Source organism: Ascaphus truei, chromosome 5 (assembly GCF_040206685.1).
Source record: "Ascaphus truei isolate aAscTru1 chromosome 5, aAscTru1.hap1, whole genome shotgun sequence".
NCBI classification, from domain to species: Eukaryota; Metazoa; Chordata; class Amphibia; order Anura; family Ascaphidae; genus Ascaphus; species Ascaphus truei.
Window position 1 is genome coordinate 274205640 of NC_134487.1, and position 19812 is coordinate 274225451.

General features: G+C 43.4%; 1 protein-coding gene across 2 annotated transcripts in view; it reads right to left on the reverse strand.

Moving 5' to 3' along the window:
- ANXA6 (annexin A6) overlaps positions 1–11773 on the reverse strand; it is a 69766-nt gene extending 57993 nt beyond the window's left edge. The window contains exons 1-3 of one of the 2 annotated variants that reach the window (XM_075602118.1): positions 11591–11773; positions 3743–3804; positions 3514–3567 (exon numbers count right to left, since the gene is read on the reverse strand). In XM_075602118.1, coding sequence (XP_075458233.1) covers positions 3514–3525 — 12 coding nt within the window. In that variant the 5' untranslated portion in view covers positions 3526–3567; positions 3743–3804; positions 11591–11773. The remainder of the gene's footprint in view (positions 1–3513; positions 3568–3742; positions 3805–11590) is intronic. The other variant, XM_075602117.1, reaches the window with a different exon arrangement.
- Between the last annotated feature and the right edge of the window lie 8039 nt (positions 11774–19812).

Here is a 19812-nt window from a genome sequence, read left to right on the forward strand (position 1 = left end):
CAATGAAGGAGCTACAGATCAGAACCAACTATAATACTATCCTAGCCCCTGTTACTAGTTTCAAATATTTGGGCATATGGTTGGACTCCCATTTAACATTTTGGTTGCACATTGATACCCTGATATCCAAAACCTACAGTATGGCAACTAGGTGTACTATATAGGAACAAATCCTCCCTAAGTCTGCTGGTCAGAAAGCGCATCGCACAGCAGATGCTGATGCCAATTATGGACTAAGGGGAGATAGTATATGGCATGGCACCCCAAACTTAGCAAACTTGATACCCTCTACAACTAAATATGCAACTTTGTCCTACAATGCAACTACAACACACATCACTGCTAAATGCTCAGAGAACTAGGTTGGTCATCACTTGAGTCTAGGCACAATGTTCATCTCTCCTGTCTTGCCTTCAAAGACTTTCTGGGCAAGCTACTGTACCCATCTATCTGAACAAGCTCCTCATCCCTACCACACGCAGCACTTATCATCTAAGATCTGACTCCAAAAGATTGTTCATGGTAACAAGGTTCAATACAGTATGCGGCCGCTCCTCCTTCTCTTACCGTGCACCCCACAACTGGAAGAGTCTACCGGAGAGACTAAGTTCCACCACCAGCCTAAATTCTTTCAAAACTAAAGCTGTCTCACATTTTAATCTGGTCTGTAACTGTTATATACACCTATAATATATATTATCTTTACTGTGCATGCAATGTCTGGTATATAATGTACTTTATAAACCTTTTCACTCATTGTAACTATGTATTTGTAACCATGCATTTGTCATTATAATTCTGTGCTCAGGGCATACTGTACTTGAAAACGAGCGGTAACTCTCAATGTATTACTTCTTGGTAAAACATATTTTAGAAATAATTTAAAATTTCTGGTGTGATCTGACATGCTGAATTGGACAGAGTATAATAGGGGAACATTTCAACATTAGCATTTTGAGCTATATTTACTAAGTGCTACTTTATAAGACATCTTACGTCTTATTCAAGGAATGGGCCATAGAGTGCCGTATATACCAAGCAGTGTTACTCCAGAAGGTACCTTCCTGGCTGGAAGACACTGAATGGGCTGTAGAGGGCCATATTTACTCAGCGGTGCCAGAAGAAGTCTTACGGATTAACACTCTTGACAAATATAGTTGAAGTTGGTCTCAAATTATATGTAACTCCAACACTGCTAAGGGGAATCTCGAGCTTCTTCATTACTATTCTCCTATGTACACTGTTCTGTGGTGTGTATCTTACTTTGAAATACAGTTTAGTGAGCAGTCATTTTCTCCGAACTGCTCACTTGCGCAGCGAATGTAGAGATTCTTACTAGATTGCCACTATCCTAAGAATATGAAACATTGTGTACAAATCAGAGATTAGGGTTAGGAATTTGCGCAAGCCTCTGGAAAAACCTTGCAACAGTGTGTCAAACTCAGAGTGTTAACTCTAGAAATTCCACTGCTTTATCTCTAGGAATATCATCTTTGTGCCAACTCAGAGCCTGTGCCAAGTGGTTCCCATATAATTACCTTTTGGAATACAGTAGTGTTGTGTGCCACACCCAAAGTATTACCTTTTCACAAGATCAGAGCTGCAGTGCAACTAACCCAGGAAAACGGCACTTCCAGTTAATGGCAGTTTATTCGCAGTATTTCAGCGATCGGCAGTATTACGGCCCCCGGGAATTATATTCAGGAATACCATAGTAAAGTTCAGGATGTGTCTCAAATAACATGTAACCTCTTCATTTCCCTGTAATTATAGTGAGAGAGCGACGGGATTCACTTCCACTCCTCTTTGAGTCATGCAGCACCCTTCGTTACTCCATGAGTTTATAAATATCTGATCTTGGGTGGAAATTGAATTCTCTGCATGTCTTGGCCTCTCTCCCAACATATATTGTGTGCTGGGAAATGACAAGCTTTACTCCCCCTGTCCCTCTCCCCCCGTCCCCATTTTCCCCTTTGCCAAGCCCTAAATCTTTTTAGCCCTAGGTAAAACGCTTATCCTGACAAAACTGTCTATCCACATCTTTGTCTCTGGCTGTGCTTTAAAGCTGTGTAATATGGTAGGCATATGCTTATAGAGGTGCATGTTAAAATGGACATAAAGTAAAAGGTGACACTGCCCTCATTTGCATGTTATTTCCCAGAATCCCTAGCTGCAGTAGAAGCCCTGTATGCTAAGGGATAACAGAAAAAGCAGGGTTGCAGACCTGTCTGGGACATGTGAATGTGTTCACAGGTGATATTTTTAATTTAATACAGAGAAGGTGGGGGGGGGGAATGCACTACTACCCAGCAAGGATAAAGTAAGAAATTATGTGATAACCAACACTCCTTTGTCCAAATAAAGGGGAATGTGCACCTCTGGAGTATGCGGACTAGGCAAACAAGAGGTGGTAGGGACCCCCCGGGGAGGGTGATCCCAAAAACTCAAAAGAAGTGGGGGCACTCACGGAAGTATGGAAAAGTAACAAAATTGCAGTTTATTCAGAAAATGGACAGTGATGAGAAAACAACACATTAAAAAAATATAAAAACACAAAACATGCACAATGAGTAACGCCCCCTTGTAAATAACGATGTGATGTCAATACACATGATATAAAATGCCCAACAGAGAACCACAAATCAGGCGAGTAACTGAAAAGTCCACTCGAGAATTGTAGATGACGGTACCCGGGTAAACTAGACACACAAAAAAATGCTGCAGATACTCAATACAGATAACACAATATTGAATCAAATATAAATCATGAATAATGAATGAGCAATCAGATTAAATCAGAGCAATGCATAATCCCCAATAGTGGTGCCCCCACTTCTATGGAGTTTTGGGGTCACCCTCCACCGGGGTGGTCCCTTCCTCCTCCTGTTTGATATTTTTATTTGCCTGAGAAAACTGTAATGCTTATATTTTAAATTGGGGCATTTGCTTATTCTCGGAGATCACTGAAAACATACCCATAATGTTCTTGCTCTAAAGCTGCCAAGCTCTGTATTTCTATTGCCATGTCCTAAGATACCTTGTCCTGGAAGTGCCGAGGATACAATATCTTCACGCATCCCAAATATCATCCTTCCCCAGAGGTGCAAGCTGTGTATTTTTGCACCCATTACCGGGCTACCTACCTGCAAAGATCTCGTTCTCCGTGTTTCTGTACCAACCCCAGGATGCCGTCCTGCCCAAGAGGTGCCAGTCTAAATATTTACAGACCAAACCATAGATATGCCGAGCATTGCACTCATGTGTTCAACCACCTGTGAAGGTGTCATGCTCTTCTTCATTTCTGTGATTAGACCCTGAATTACGGTATCCAACTGCATGGACACCTGGCTTTAAATACCTGTCACTAATGTCTTAATAAATGGCTCATAGTGTAATCACATCAACTCTATGCTTTGCGTGTTTGTTGGTGCAGGAAGGGATATAAACCAGAGCTGGGTAAGAACACCTTATCTACACACTTCCCCTTCTTGCTACATATAATTTATACTTTACCTCAAATGCCATGATGTTTCCGGTTCCGACTCTGGACAGCAGGAGTAGAGAGATCTGTAGAGAGATGAGATAATGCTTGTGGTGAAAATGGTGTCATAACATAACACAAGAATCAAATTAATTTGATGGACTTGGACTCTATCCCGTACATCGGAAGCATGGACTCATTACTCTTTCACTAACTTTGGGAAGACATTGGTGTGTACAATTTGTTCATTCTGTTTCTTACATTTGATGTGGGAATCACAGAAGCTAGCAAGAAGAGGTTTGAAGAGCTAACACCACCCACACCTGAATGATGACAAAGAGAAAGGAAACCTACAATAATTATGGGCGCAAATGTTGATACATTTTATTACAATATTGCCTATTGATCTCCAATAACCACTCCCCAAAATTTTAGAACAGAGTTGGCATATGGCTGAGTCCATGGTGACCGCATCTGTGCATGTGACGTCGCCTGCATTTAGCGGGAGTGTGTTGTGGCCAGGCTAGACGAAATGGGGAGGCTTGTCTGAGGGGGGCGTCTGTGACGTCACAGAGCTGGTTCGCTCTCATTGGGCGAACCGCTCACGTGACCTGGCCGTCGCATCAATTGTATCTGATTTCTCGCGCATCGCGCGCACACGAGTGGTCTATGGGCGCGATCATTGCCTTAAGGCATTGTGATCGCGCGCGCACTCCTCCGCGCGGTCTCGCCGACCGTGGACATGGACAAGGAACCTTGATGCATTAAGGCAGGGGTGCGCAAACTTTTGCAGCTGCGCCTCCCCCTACCTGCTACCCCCGGTGCTCGCGCCCCCCTTACCTCAGTTCCCAGCGTCAAATGATGCAGCGGGGTCATGTGATGTCACATCACGTGACCCACGACATCATTTGATACCGCATTGTCATGGCGACGCGCCAACAGCCATCTGAATCTCGGTAGGTAATAGGTTGCAGAGGCCTCGCGCGATCCCCCGGCATTTAATTTAAATGCCGTGGGGAAGAGCACACGGCCTCTGTAACCACCGCGCCCCCTAGAAAAATCTCCCGCCCCCAGTTTGCGCATCCCTGCATTAAGGCAAAGCAATACAATGCTCAGTGTAATGTTTGATACTATGGCTCAGTCTCTCATCTTCTTCCCAACAAACATGCAGGTTGGTATTGTATGTAACCTTTTGCACCTTCCCATTCATATTTTCGTTACACTGCCTAATATACTGTACAAATGATCTCTTCTAGAACACATTACACATAGACTCCTCCATATCTGATAACTTCACCCCCTTTCCCTATTTGTTCCATGCCTATTGATAAGAATGGCATACTGTCTTAAACATGAATTCAACAGAATCCAAACCCAATGAGTTATACAAATATTAAGAATTCTATGCAAATCTGTACAACTTTGTTGCCATGGTCACTACACATGCAGTTGTTTGGTTACAATAAAATAACTTAATTCCTCATTGCTGTTGGGGGTGGAGGAGGATATAACTCCTGCAGTATACCAAGACTTCTAAAATGTGTCACTCCTGCATTTAATTGCTACTTCAATTGTTAATTTTTTCCTGCCCAAGTTCTCTCTTTAAATTTCCCTGCCCCCATTCCTCTATTTCATGTCCCTGTGCATTCCTTTTATGGAATATTATTCCTTGATAACACGTTGCTGGAAAATTCGCCTGCAGCAAATCTCCTCGGTTTGGCCTCAGACGGCTTCCTGGAGACCCTATGCCATAGACAGGGGGGTTAAGGGGAACTCTTCTTTCTTGGAACTGAGCCTAGATTCTTGGTGCTCTATAGAGGAATTGCAAACATCGCTTTGCTTTCAGTTTAGCTTTAACTTGCAGCACAACATATGTTCCTTTACTGACTCCTTGCAAACACAAACACTGCAAGCATTATGATGGGGGGGTGGGGGTGGGGGAGGGGATTTATATGGAGAGGGAAAAAAAGAGGATTTTGTGGCAGTGGGGGGAAACTGGTAGTGCAGTACAGGGTATATACCATTGTTTTTTTTATTTAGAATCCTAAACTTTCACTTCTTGTTATAGAAGATGTATTGCCAATATGATCACCTTCTGTTCTAAGAACATAGTCCAAATAGTGAATATTAGGATTTATTAAATCATATAACAGAATTATTTACATCTGTGAATAAACACAGTATCACTCGCCTACTTCGTATGGCACTTAAAGCTGCAGTTCAAGCAATATTCTAGGTTTTTTAAAAAAAAAATCAGTTCTGTACCATAGGAAAATACTTGTAGCATTTAAAAAAAACTTTTTAAAAGAATTTTTGAATGTATTCTAATGTAACAAGCATTTTAGTTTCTATAGCAATCATTTACATAGTCACACCCCCTTCCTCTTCTGAGGCAGGCTCTGGCACACCCCTTTTGCCCTCTAGCAGTACACCAATTGTATCAAGTGGCTGCCTGGTCACATGATCTTCCACATAGAACTTTGCATCTTGGGTACTCTTCTGCAGCACTAACAGTGATTTAGTGAACCCCTTAGCCGAATCTTTGCCAATCGATCACAGGAGAACGGATCGATCGGCAACTAAGCTAATCACTTGTCAGTGTGCAGATTGTATTGATGCACATACAGTATTTAATGTTTTTTTTTTTTTTTAAATATCAGCTTCAACTGCAGCTTTAAAGCACTGGTTAGTGGAGGACATACCTGACACACAGGAATTATTGCATGATTCTTTTCAACTTTCATATCTCTAATTAATTATCCTAGTCTGAGTCAATGTTAAGATTGTTACCCTGTATCACACCTACATTACATTTGACACTGGACGCAATAATAAAATACTAGCTGGTCGCATAGCAATTTTTGCTGTCTTCTTTATACTAAGCCCAAGTGGGTTTTTACACACATATAATTTAAAAAGAAAAAAAATAAACAATATTAAATATAAAAGTAATACAACTGCAATACTAACAATGTACACACACACACACACACACACACACACACACACACACACACACACACACACACAGTCTCAAAATGCTGTGTCACAAGCTAGTGTGAGAAGGAAACAGACACCATGATTTTATGGGAGTGAATATAGGGAAACAGAGAGAGAGTGTAAGTGAATTTTTAAATGAAGAAACCACATGGACAAAATATGTAGAAGAGTTAGTAAGAGGAAGGCAGTTAATGATAGAGGGAGATAAAATGGTATACTTCCTTAAGGAGGAACATACAGTTCAGTTAAGGCATGAAGCTACAGTGGAAGGAGTGGACAGCTATTATAGAAAAGGAAGAAAGTCATGTGAGATTGATGCAGCTAGGAGATACAGTGCAATACTTCACAGGGGATAGAGAGGCCAGTGCAGAGTGAAGTGTAAAGGTACTTTGAATGATTACAGCTGAGATGTACAAAATGGTAGCAGAGCATTGGGATATTCATCTCAAACCTGACCCTCACCATCCTCTACCACTTCAGTACTCGCCCTCCCACAATAAACCCAGGATTTAGTATAATGCTGACTGAGTAGGGGCCCAAGAACACTACCAGCCCATTTAGGTAGCAGGAATCGCTTAGGAGTAAAGGAATTGTCTTCCCAGACTAGTTTAAGACCAATTGGTAGCTTTTGGTAACGTCGGGGGAAACCCGACTCACCTTAGCAAACTTGATACCCTCTACAATTCAATATGCCGTTTTGTTCTCCAATGCAACTACAACACACTTCACTGCGAAATGCTCAAAGAACTAGATTGGTCATCACTTGAGTCTAGGCGCAAAGTTCATCTTTCCTGTCTTGCCTTCAAATACTTTCTGGGCAAGCTACCAGTCTATCTGAACAAGCTCCTCACCCCCACCACATGCAGCACTTATCATCTGAGATCAGACTCCAAAAGACTGTTCATGGTCCCAAGGTTCAGCAAAGTATCCGGCCGCTCTTCCCTCTTTTACCGTGCACCCCAAAACTGGAACAATTTACCAGAGACTCTCACAGCCGCCACCATTCTAAGTTCTTTCAAAAACAAGTAGAGGAACGGCAGTGCACTGCCAAAAAGACCAGGAGGAGGCTCACGGTTGAAACAGCAAAAAAATGTTTTAATGCATAAAAAAAGATTGGACTAGATGTCCCCCCTAGCCACAGCAGTTGTCCACCAACACGTTTTGGGCTCTATGCCCTTTCTCAGGACACCTCTACTTGTTCCTGCTGCATCATCTGGTGGACTGCACGCCCTTCATGCTACTGCTGTGTGAAACTCCTGGAAACAAAAAGTGAGTTTTTTCTGTGGGTTGCCATACCCTCTTATTCTCACTATATGGGACTTTGTCTGTACTAATTATCAGTGGTGCCAGTGGCATTAAGTACTAGTCCCCTAACCCTATTAGGGCAACTTTATTGTATATATACAGTATATTGGGATTTTTTCTATTGCAGACGTTATAAATATAAGGACTTGTTCTTCTGATGCACTGGCGCCTTATATATATAAGTTCTTTCAAAACCAAAGCTGTCTCACATGTTAACCTGGTCTGTAACTGTTACATACGCCTATAATATATATTATCTCTAATTGTGCATGCAATGTCTTGCATATAATGTATACCGTTCAATTATATAACTGTAGTTGCGCCCGGCGGTCATACCATAGGTTGCGCGCACATACCACATGTTGCACATGCGCAGAACGGCAAAAATGCCGGTTTGCGCATGCGCAGAAGTGAAAATCGCCGGATCCGCTTTCCGGCGATTTTCACTATACGGCGGGCCTCTGCAACGGAACCCGCCGTATACCAGGGGCCCTGCTGTATTACTATTGCAATCTAGTAACAGGGTAAGAAAACGGGTTCATGAATGCTATAGTAAGCTGCTTAGTGGGTCTATGTCTTGCAGCACCCAGAGCTATTCCAGTAATGAGCACACCATCCTGGCTGCAATGCTCACCCACACACGCCCTCCGCAGCCTCCCACTCTTTGCCCCTGGGGAGCGGAACAGGTGTCCTGTAGTACCAGCCTTGATATCCCAGAACAGCTGAATTTGAAAGACAAGTGCACAATGATAGCAAGCAAAAGGCAAATGAAATATTTAGGACTCTTATTGTGTATTCCACCTCCCCCACAAATGTAAAACCAGATAGCTTGCAAGCTCTCTGGAACCTGATGTTATTATCAGGGTCGCAGACAGTTTTCCCTGGGCCCAGGACTGAGTTTCCATTGCGACCCCCCCCCCTCCCTCACACCCCCAGCCCCCGCCACCTCTCTTTCCCCCACAGTATATTACAGAATGTGCAATACATTACATAGTGCTTTGTTTAAGCGGTTGCCTTGAGCTCATAACTAACCAAGGAAATCATGTCACAGTGACCCTAGGGCTTAGTTATATAACTATCCTCACAAAAATATTTATAGAACATGAGGATTTAATACTAATATGGAATAATAAAGGTAACAAAGTGTGTGTGTGTGTGTGTGTGTGTGTGTGTGTGTGTGTGTGTGTGTGTGTGTGTGTGTGTGTGTGTGTGTGTGTGTGTGTGTGTGTGTGTGTGTCTGCATGTATCTGTGTGTGTCTGTGTGTATCTGTGTGTGTGTCTGTCAGTGAAGTCTTCAGATTTGCAGACTCATGCAGAGTGGCAGCACAGAGATTAAGAAACAGAGAGAAGTGCAGCAGAAAAGGTTGAGCTGAGAGCTATTTTTAAACCATGAGGGTGTCTGAAATATCTCCTTTATGCAGCCTCAAATGTGCTCCAGTAAATTGGGAAAACGTTTATTAGAGTATCCCTTCATAAGAGAGCCTGTGCTCTGAATGGTGGTCATTTACTGGCCAGTGTTTGTTAATAACCATTGGTAAAAACATTTTTTTCAATACTGTAGTTCCTTTGAGATAAATCCCTATTAAAAGAATGTACCCTACTAAGGTGATTCATGTTACCGTTGCTAGTGAATTACATTAGTCTGTTTAAAAGGTCATCTTCTGGGATAAAGGGCAGTACATCTCTCCTCAGCTCTTCTACCTACCACATCAGCTGTAAAACCTGCTCTATGCAGATAGAAAGGCACTCACCCCAGCCATCTCTGTACATGCGATTCAGCCTCACTCAGGCCATGTAACAGAGAAAGTCATAGTGTATGATAACTTCCCTATAAGATACGGGTTAACACATCTATCCTTAGGATCCTTAGTTAAACAGGGGTTAAGGATATCCAACTAATTTCCAAACACATATGACTGCGACATGAATATCAAGATTTTATGAATATTGGGGGTAACATGTATTGGATATCAAAAAAGTGGTCTGGGTCCACGTCCTTTAAGAACACCACTCTAAGGCCGCGATTATAGTGCCTGCTGCAGGGCGCGCGCGATGTAACTTGCGCGAAACCTGCACTGTAGACAGGAGGCATCGGGAGCGACAGAGAGGCGTGGCATCACACGAGCGGTCCGTCCTCATTGGCTGAACCGCTTCACGTGATGCTGATGTCACAGGGCCGTCGCTTGGAGAGACATTCCTGGATTCTGCCTCTCCGTCGCGCCTCCGCATGGTCGCACGCACTATGTGAGCCTCCATTGGCCTACGTGTATTTGTTCCAGCGGCGTGTGGTCGCGCGCACCATCGGAGGCACTAGAACCACGGCCTAAGGACAGTTTGTGGATATTGCATTCTAAATTAGTAAATTCAACTCCTCCTCCTCATCATCCTCATCATCAAGAACACCAAGCCATAATCAGTGTAATCGACAGCAATGCACTGTGCAGATAAGGCCCATCTGGCTCACCGACAGGCATACTGTAGCAAGCTTTATTCAACCTACTGATAACGCAAAATACTGCATTATAATGCAGAATATTCCAGAGTTTCCATAGGATTTAATGGCAGAGATAAGACAGACTATTCCACCATAAAGCGCCAGTGGGAGAAATAACCTATGCTACATTTGTAAGTAAAGTAAGTCTATGGAATCTATTTGATCTCCAGTTCGATCTATAATTTCCCTTTGTGTGTTTCTAATGCCACATCCCATTCTTAATTATTTTACTATATTGCCAACCCCCACCTCGTCAATGCATCTACTACTATTCCAAAGTACCTTCTCTTTTGTCCCTGGTGTATACTCATTGCAGCTTCAAAGTACGAACCCTCTTCTAACCACTTTTTTAAATAGAATCATGAAAGTAGAAGTAAAAGACACTGACTGGCACTGAGTTTGAAGCAGGGGAACCTGGTTCAATTCCCGGTGTCAGCTCCTTCTGACCTTGGGCAAGTCACTTTCTCTCCCTGTGCCTCAGACACCAAAAACATAGATTGTAAGTTCCACGGGACAGGGACCTGTGTCTGCAAAATGTCTCCATAAAGTGCTATGCAAAACTAGCAGTGCTATACAAGTACATATTATTATTAAGTAAGCAACCTTAACCATAGAGCCCTTTTCTGCTGAAGCAGCCTCGAAAGTAGAGTCATCCTGGGTCACGTTCACTTTTTATAGAGGGGTTGAAATGTCCAAGCCCAACACACATACAGTATGGTACCAATGTATTGCAGGTTTCTTAACCCGTATAGGTGTAAAGTCTTGCATCTCATTCCATCAGCACCACAATCACAGGGGCAGTGACACACCCAGTCTGTATCTCTGTAATTCAAGACGCCTTATCATATGCATCCTGGCTGATGAAACAGCTCTTTGTAGATGAGCCGAACACAAATCAGTTTATAAAGAACTTGGACTTTTCTTGGCAGCGTTTTGAGAGGATTATAAAAGAGGATCCCCGGTGCTATCTTCATGGGCAATGTTACCCGACATATTTCGAACATAATATAATATATAATAATAACTAAACAATATACAGATTAATGTACAATAAAACCATACAAATACTGTGTGTGGGCAAAAGCAGAGTATATGCACACTAAGAAACTGGGGACACCTGAACATACAAAAAACTGCTCACATGCAAGAAACATACGGTATAAAATTAACACACTGGGTTAAACCCGTGTGTGGTTTGACCGCAAGGATTATTGGTTGTATGAATGCCTGGGAGCTCGAGGCTGTGTGCCAGCAGCACTGGTCATTATGTGAGATGGGGCACAGGGACAAAGCATTTGTGTCTGACTTACTTTTGTGAGGTGGGTCGCAGAGCTGCCGCAAGGAGAGAGCTTGATGGCTGTAAGATCCCTTCTGCCAAGAGCCTTCCCACAGCCCTATAGGATAGAATAAGAGAGAGAGAGAGACAGTGAGTCTGCTCTCCTGTACTAAAGCAGCTGCAGCCACAGTCGTCACAGTGATGTCACAAGGCTGCAGCCCTGGCTGCTTCTGCAGAGCAGAAAAGTGACTTATAAGGGGATGGGGGGAGGGCCAGGATATACAATTTGATCCAGGGAAACGTTACAGGCCCTGTGCCAAGGGAATGCACAAAGATGTATGGAGAAAGCAGCAATGCATAGCACATCTGCTCCCCTACCCCGTGTGATTATCAACACGCAAGAAACACATTCATGTAAAACCAGTAACACATATGTGACTATTGAGAGCAGGGTGCATCATATCTATCAACTATCTGCAGGTCAGCTTTATGTGTTAATGATCCAGTTCTGGTTTTGTATTCTATTTGTCAGATCATTTGTCAGATCCTTTAAAAACATTGGTATAATGTAGTGAGAACTAATGAAAGACCTTTAACTCCATTCTCTAACCCGGGGGAGCGCAAACTTTTTTCCCTGCGCCCCCCTGCCGGCAGTTCCCCTCTCTCCGCGCCCCTTTTCCTTTTTTACCTTTGCTCCGGCGGCGGAGTCATGACGTCACGTTGCCATGGCAACGTGATGTCACATGACCTCGCGGCGTCATTTGCCGCCGCGTTGCCATGGCGACGCGTGTAAGAAGCCCCTGGAGCAAAGGTATGTGAGGTTTACAGAGGCCTTCGCCGCTTCCCCGGCACTTAATTGAAGTGCCTTCGGGAAGCGTGGGGCCTCTGTAAACCCCACACCCCCCGCAGTCAGTCTCGCGCCCCCCAATTTGCGCACCGCTGCTCTAACCAACCCACACCTGCACCCTATTATACCCGCAGAACCCGAGACCTCCCCACCCACTTCACAGACAAGATTAAGTCATGACATCATATGACATCTCTACATGTCTAATTTAACACGCAACACCTTCTTCCCCTCGCACACCTAAATCCACCCTCAGGTCATTTCCCCCTTTGACCATCTCACCCTACAACCTGCTCTCTTGATCCTATTCCCTCACATCTCCTCCGCTCCCTCTCTAACACACAAAGCCCCACCCTTACTCCCCTTTTTAACCTCTCACTTCCGGCACATTCCCATCTTCTTTTAAACATGCACTCATTCTAAAGAAACCCTCTCTTGACCCAGCCTCCCTCTCTAACTACTGCCCTATCTCTCTTCTCCCCTTTGCCTCCAAGCTACTTGAGCGATGTGTATACCATCGCCTAATTCAGTTTCCTCCAACTCCCTGCTTGACCCTTTGTAATATGTTTTTCGCCTTCTACACTTCACTGAGATAGCACTAACAAAAGTGCCCAATTACCTACTTTTAGGTAAGTCTAAGGGTCAGTTTTCCTTATAAATTCTACTGGCTCTTTCTGCTGCCTTTGCCACTGTCTATCACCCCCTTCTCTTGAACACTCTCCACTCCTCACATCCTACCTATCCAACCACTCCTTCAGTGTTTCCTTCTGGTGCCTCCTCCTCTTCATTCCCTCTTTCTGTTGGGGTACCACAAGGCTCTAACTCTGGCCCTCTAATTTCACTCTACATCTCCTCTCTTGGTGAACTAATATAATCCATTGACTTTCAGTATCATCTCTATGCCGATGACACCAAAATGGACCTCTGCTACCCTGACCTCTCCCAGTCTCTCCTGCCCCGTGTCATCAACTGTCACTCTCCAATCTCCTCCTGGATGTCCCACCGTTACTTGAAGCTGAACATGTCCAAAACAGAATTAAGGGGCCTAGTCTAGTAGTTTCGATAAAATTACTGCCAACTCGAAGGTTTTAGCATGACCCCACCGAACGGTTTGACATTTGTGTTATCACGGTATTCAGAAAGAATAAGAAACCATTACCGCAGTCACAAACAGTGAGGTAGGAAAATGCCAAAACCGCTCGGGATAGCAGCGATGGTATCTGAGCCTTTTTCTAAGTTCTGCCCCTGCGATCTACTCGCATTCTGTAAGAACTGCAAAGAGGGAGCTGTATCTCCCTGCACAGCTCTTACAGGCCATCACAGTGTTTTTATTTAAATTTAAATAACATTGTATTGTAGAAGGGGTCTCCGGAGAGGAACCGCATTAATTTCAGGTCCAGAGACCCCCTGATTCCCAAGTTGCAGGCCCCGGTATGGGGTGCTGATATCTCCTGTGTGTTTAAATCTCCCGGTCACTTGACGCGGGAGATTTAAACAAAGCAAGGGGATACCGGCACCCCATACCGGGGCCAATAACTCAGGAAGCAGGGGGTCCCCGGACCTGAAATTAATGTGGTTTGGCTCCGGAAACCCCCTGCTACAATACTGTGTGATTAAAATAAAATACAAACAGCTTGATTACCTTAGTGGCTAGCCACTAAGGCAATGAAGGGGTTAACCCCAAGTACCTGGTTGCTTGGGGGTGCAGGGGGTGGGTGAAGGGGGTACTGTAGTTGCCCTAGTTTGGGCGGTTGGGCCTGCCGGGAAGGTTGCGGAAGGAGTTAACCTGTTCACTACAATAGCGGTGGTAACTGCAATGGAAATGAAGGGGTTAACATACAGTACAATAACGGGCTTCTGAGATCAGATGCATTGTGAGGAACCCCAACCCTCTCTGATAGCGAGTCTGAGATCAGATGCATTGTAAGGAACCCCAACCCTCTCTAATAGCACATTCGAGATCAGATGCCCTTTAAAGAACCCCGACCCTCTGTAATAGTGAGTCTGAGATCAGATGTATTATATATTTTTCTGTATTTGGTACAATTTCCAAACGACCCAAAAAATTGCATGGAACCCTATAGGGATACCCGCGGAATCCAAGGGTTCCTAGGAACCCCTGTTGAAAAACACTGATGTAAGATTATACCAGTCGCAACAGTATTAACATCCTGGTTGCCAGGTGGGCTTGCGGCGCATTGCAATACATTGCCGAGTGATACCTTGCACACCGCTCCGGCAGCCCAGGGCATACAAAGTAAAGCAAGCAGAGGGAATAACTGCTTTAAAGCAGCAGGTTCCCCTCTCCCCTCCCCCTCCTTTCTTATAGCAGGATTGGAAGCAGGGGGTACTGTACCTGCAGCGGGGACGTGTTATTTTCAGCTGTGGTGATACCCTCGTTCGCAAGATACTTACCGAGTAAGATAGCATCAGTACTTCCTGGTATTTAAATCACCAGTATTACGTGGACCAATAAGAAGCCGCAATGGATGACGTTACTGCTGGCCCAGAATCAGAATTCCCAGCGGGGGCAGGACAGAAGTCTGGACCGGCCCCCTTCCCCCAACCGCCCCTGTGGATTGATTAAGAGCTTCCAATTGTGCATCATTTGAAGAGTCTTCTAATGTCCTTCAAATGCCCTTTTGACTTGAATGAGCTGCAATGTGTGTTCCAGCTCTGGAACGTGTCTTATGGCCCAAGACATTTTAGTAAATGTGGCCATTTATGCGGTCATATATTTTATACATTCCACATTTATATAAAAAGGGGGAGGTGGGGAAGAGTTGTGGGGGCGATGACAGCTTGATGGCAGCCCTGTATTGCGGCATCGTATTGGCCTCCGTCATGTAGGAGATTAAAAGTACCTCGAGAACCAGGAGTTCCCAGGAGATAAAAATAGCTTGTTTCAACTCTGGCGACCCCTTGCTTTCCACCCATGCAGAAAACAAAGGGGGTTATAAAAAGTAAATAAATACAAAATCGAGTATTGGAACTGCCCCTTTATTGTACAATCCTACCCCTGAAGCAAATGAATAGTAGCCATCAAGTATACATACTGTAACCACACACTCATAGTTCTGTAACTAACCCCCAATTCTACTGACTGTGCCATCTGTGCCACATTGTTTCAAAATGTCTAAAAAGAATTGTGATGTTGAAAGTTGTCCAGAAAGGCTGAAAGTACAACACTTGTTCTTTTCTGGGATGAGAGCCAAGATCACAGTAACATTCAGACTGGACTTTTCTTTTACCAAACCAATGTTAGAGGAGCTCACTCACCTCCATGCGGCCCACTAAGGCGGAATTATGTTTCGGGAACACAAAATCTGAGTTTATAAAAACGCTAATTGTTTGTGTTAAAAAACAACAACATGTGGATCATGTCTTGGATGAAGGCCATTAATTAGAGGAGTTTAGTTTACTATGTCATATCGGGCAGAGGAAAACAGAAGAAGAAAGTGGTAGACCTACATTCAGACCTTTATACCTTATGGTGAAAAATAGAAATAAACCGTGCGCAACTACTTAACCTCTAGAAATGTCAGTAAAGTGCAATACCTATACCCTTTATATTTGTGAAGCCCAAAATCAGGGTCACAACAAACCACAGTGAAATTCAAAATAAAATAAATTACACAACCGTGTGTTCAGTGAAGATGGCGTCTGCTGCTATAATAATAGGGGGTGGCTCAGCACCCCCTAACACACTACAGAAATGGAAACAAAAAACAGCGCACAACGCAAATAGTGAAGTAGGTATTACAAGTGTGTATTGAATAAAACTATATATAAACTGCGTACATCAAGTATGATTTAAGTAAGCATTGAGTGTGTAATCACACTGGTTACCACTCGATGTTGTTGGTGTGGAATTGGTGTAGTCTCAGCGGGCACTCTCAGCAGCAGCTGTATACCAGGACTCTGGCTAGGATATCCCTCTTATGCTGACGTCATCTCCATAGGGATTCGCCCTTCAAGAAAGCTATGCTCCGTTCCTGATGGTAGCCTCCGGAGGTACTTCAAGGGGTTTGGTAGTGTCCACAAGTGGCTGTTAGGGCTCCCTGTTCGAAACCGCCACGCAAATTGGAAAGTCTGTTTGTGGCAGGCTTCACCGCGGCTCGACACAGTGCTGCTTCGTTCCGGGACGCCACGTGATGACGTCACTGTGTCCGCGACCCTTCGATCCGTCGGCAAGAATGTAAACAGTCTCTCACAGGATAAAAGTTCCACACAGTGTTGTAGATAATAAAATCAATACTCTAAAACACATAGATCATGGATAAGGTTCTTCCAACGCGTTTCGTAGTAATAACTACTACAAAGAATGTATGTATACCAGTCCACTCTATTATTGTATAGTGCCCTATGCAACTAGCCAATAAATGGTTTATCAGTCCAGTTCAGGGAAGAAGTAGTTATTACTACGAAACGCATTGGAAGAACCTTATCCATGATCTATGTGTTTTAGAGTATTGATTTTATTATCTACAACACTGTGTGGAACTTTTATCCTGTGAGAGACTGTTTACATTCTTGCCGACGGATCGAAGGGTCGCGGACACAGTGACGTCATCACGTGGCGTCCCGGAACGAAGCAGCACTGTGTCGAGCCGCGGTGAAGCCTGCCACAAACAGACTTTCCAATTTGCGTGGCGGTTTCGAACAGGGAGCCCTAACAGCCACTTGTGGACACTACCAAACCCCTTGAAGTACCTCCGGAGGCTACCATCAGGAACGGAGCATAGCTTTCTTGAAGGGCGAATCCCTATGGAGATGACGTCAGCATAAGAGGGATATCCTAGCCAGAGTCCTGGTATACAGCTGCTGCTGAGAGTGCCCGCTGAGACTACACCAATTCCACACCAACAACATCGAGTGGTAACCAGTGTGATTACACACTCAATGCTTACTTAAATCATACTTGATGTACACAGTTTATATATAGCTTTATACCTTATACCTCCCATTATAATATGTACGCCCCCTTAACACTTCCCATAACTACTCACAAATTGGATGCAAGCTGATGCACGCAGGGCAAAACAGGTCACAAAATAGGAGTTCATATATTCTATGTCTACAATAACATTTATTACCAGATCTCCTTTTTTAGATGAACATGTCATCATTTCCCAAAATTCTCTTTTTAGCTGAGACCTTACTAAATAGTCCCCCATAAATCCCATTATATCCCAATGCACTTTGAGCATTTTGGGTTCAGATCCACAGAGAGGTTTGCTGAGCCCAGGACTCGAGCCGGTGGGAAATAGGGATGGTGCAAACAGGCCCATGACGGTTGTGGATGCCACAGAGCCCAACAGGCCCACGACGGTTGTGGGTGCCCCCCTCCTCCCCTGCTGACAGTTGCCCTGATTTGAGGATATGTATAATACCAAGTGTCACAATTGGAGAAAAATGGTACCATTACTCCAAAAATTATACTTTGCACCATGTTGACTGTGTCAATGTGCCATGGTGCTTTGCATTAGTTTTGCTCCACATGTGATTTAGGAAGTTGGGTTTTTGGCGCAGTTAGTAATAGAGCAGTGTAAGGTTCTTAAAATCAATACGGGCCGGGGACCACCTCGGTCAGCTGGCCGTGACTAGAAACAATGCTGCTCTACCCGGGGAGACTTAACCACGCCCTGGGCTGTTGGATCCCGATCTGATGACGTACGAGCACTCGGTAGACGGAGAGACAGGCGCATACACAAGATAGTTCTGACTCCTCGTCTCAACTTTATTACGGAAAAGCAATACTATTTATACAGGAAAATAAGGTGTTAATTAGAGGCGTAACAATATTAGCATATTATTAAAATGACAGCCTAGCTGGGGATTTTCCACTCATACACATTATCTATAGCCTTGGCTATGTTCTACTTTAACTGAAAACAATTAGTATATCTGAGGGTCATTTTTCTGCTTACATATGGCCTTAATTTAACCCTTTCAAGCAGAGTTGCGTCAATACAATCAGCTAGGTCTGAGGTGGCGTTGACTTCTTTTTGCTCAGCGACAGATCTTAGTAGCTCAAATAACAAGCTTCATATAAATGGAGCAGGAGCAGGCAAACGCAAATTACATTATTTGTCCCATCAAACTGGAGCAAATTACTCCTTTTACTACATTGTATGTGGTTCGCTCATCAGCATATACAATATGAATCATCATCACTCCCCACTTTAACTGCTATAACCTTCAAATGTTTGACCTTTATATATCCTAGCTCTTTCTATCCAAAAATAATGCAAAAAAAAAAATGATCTTTCTTTCTCCTAGATATGTTTTAGCATGCCCTTTTCTAAAAGTCCCACCATTGGCTTCTAATTGTGCATCCTTTCAAGGTTCTTCTAATGTCCTTCAAATACTCCTTTGACTTGAATGGGCTCTAACGTGTCTTCCAGCTCTGGAAAGTGTCTTATGGCAAAAGACTGCTTAGTAAATATGGCCATTTATGCGTTCATATATTTGATACATTCCACATTTATATGAATAGAATTGCAAAATACTTGATCTGGGCTAAGGTCAATACTTTGCCCCTGCTTTGTTTACACAAGAGAAAGGTATCTTTTATTAAAAAATACTAAGCAAAAAAGAACCAGCACAAAATAATCACCAAAGGTGAAAAAATAGAACCATTAGTGTTAACTAGAGAAAAGAAAATAGTGTAACAGTGTTAACCAGTGAGAAAATGGATATGCTTAATCAATGAGGTCCACTATGGAAAAGTGAACAATTCAATGCTATCTAAAATCTATTGTAAATAAATTATCCTCTACTGGATACGTAGGGACCTTCTCCGTACTCGGATACAGTTCTTATCACCTCCGGAGGCCTTTCCCACTGTTACAGCCCTGGAAAAGTAGAACGAGCAGCTCGGAGGAGAAATAATTGAATCGACACCAGTGTGCTGTCAAAAACCTCTCCTGTTTATTGTATAATTACAGTCAGTTTATATAGGCGAGCGAAAACAAAAGTGAATACATGCCAAGTTCTATTTCCCTTATTTTATGCTTATGCTAGGATTTATTAGATAGAAAATCATTTATTTGGAAACTCCCGTACATCTCATGATTCAAGATTAAATTGCTGAGACCGTACAGTACATAAAATCCCGTTTGTGCCTTATTTGGTCAATACTTCCTATTACTGTTCAGAAGTTCAGCAAACATTAGATATGAAAAAAAGGGTAGTTAATATCACTAAAAAGCAGAATGGCAGTGTTAGCATAAAATGGTTATACAGTAGACAAAATGGAGTCACCCCTGATATACACATTATCATCTATGAAGTGAAAAAGGAAACTACCACTTAGTATACAAACAACATTAGAGAAAATGCAGCTTTTCAATAGGATGTTTCCCAATATCCACAAGACAGAACAGCAACAAACCCAAAGTGCAAAT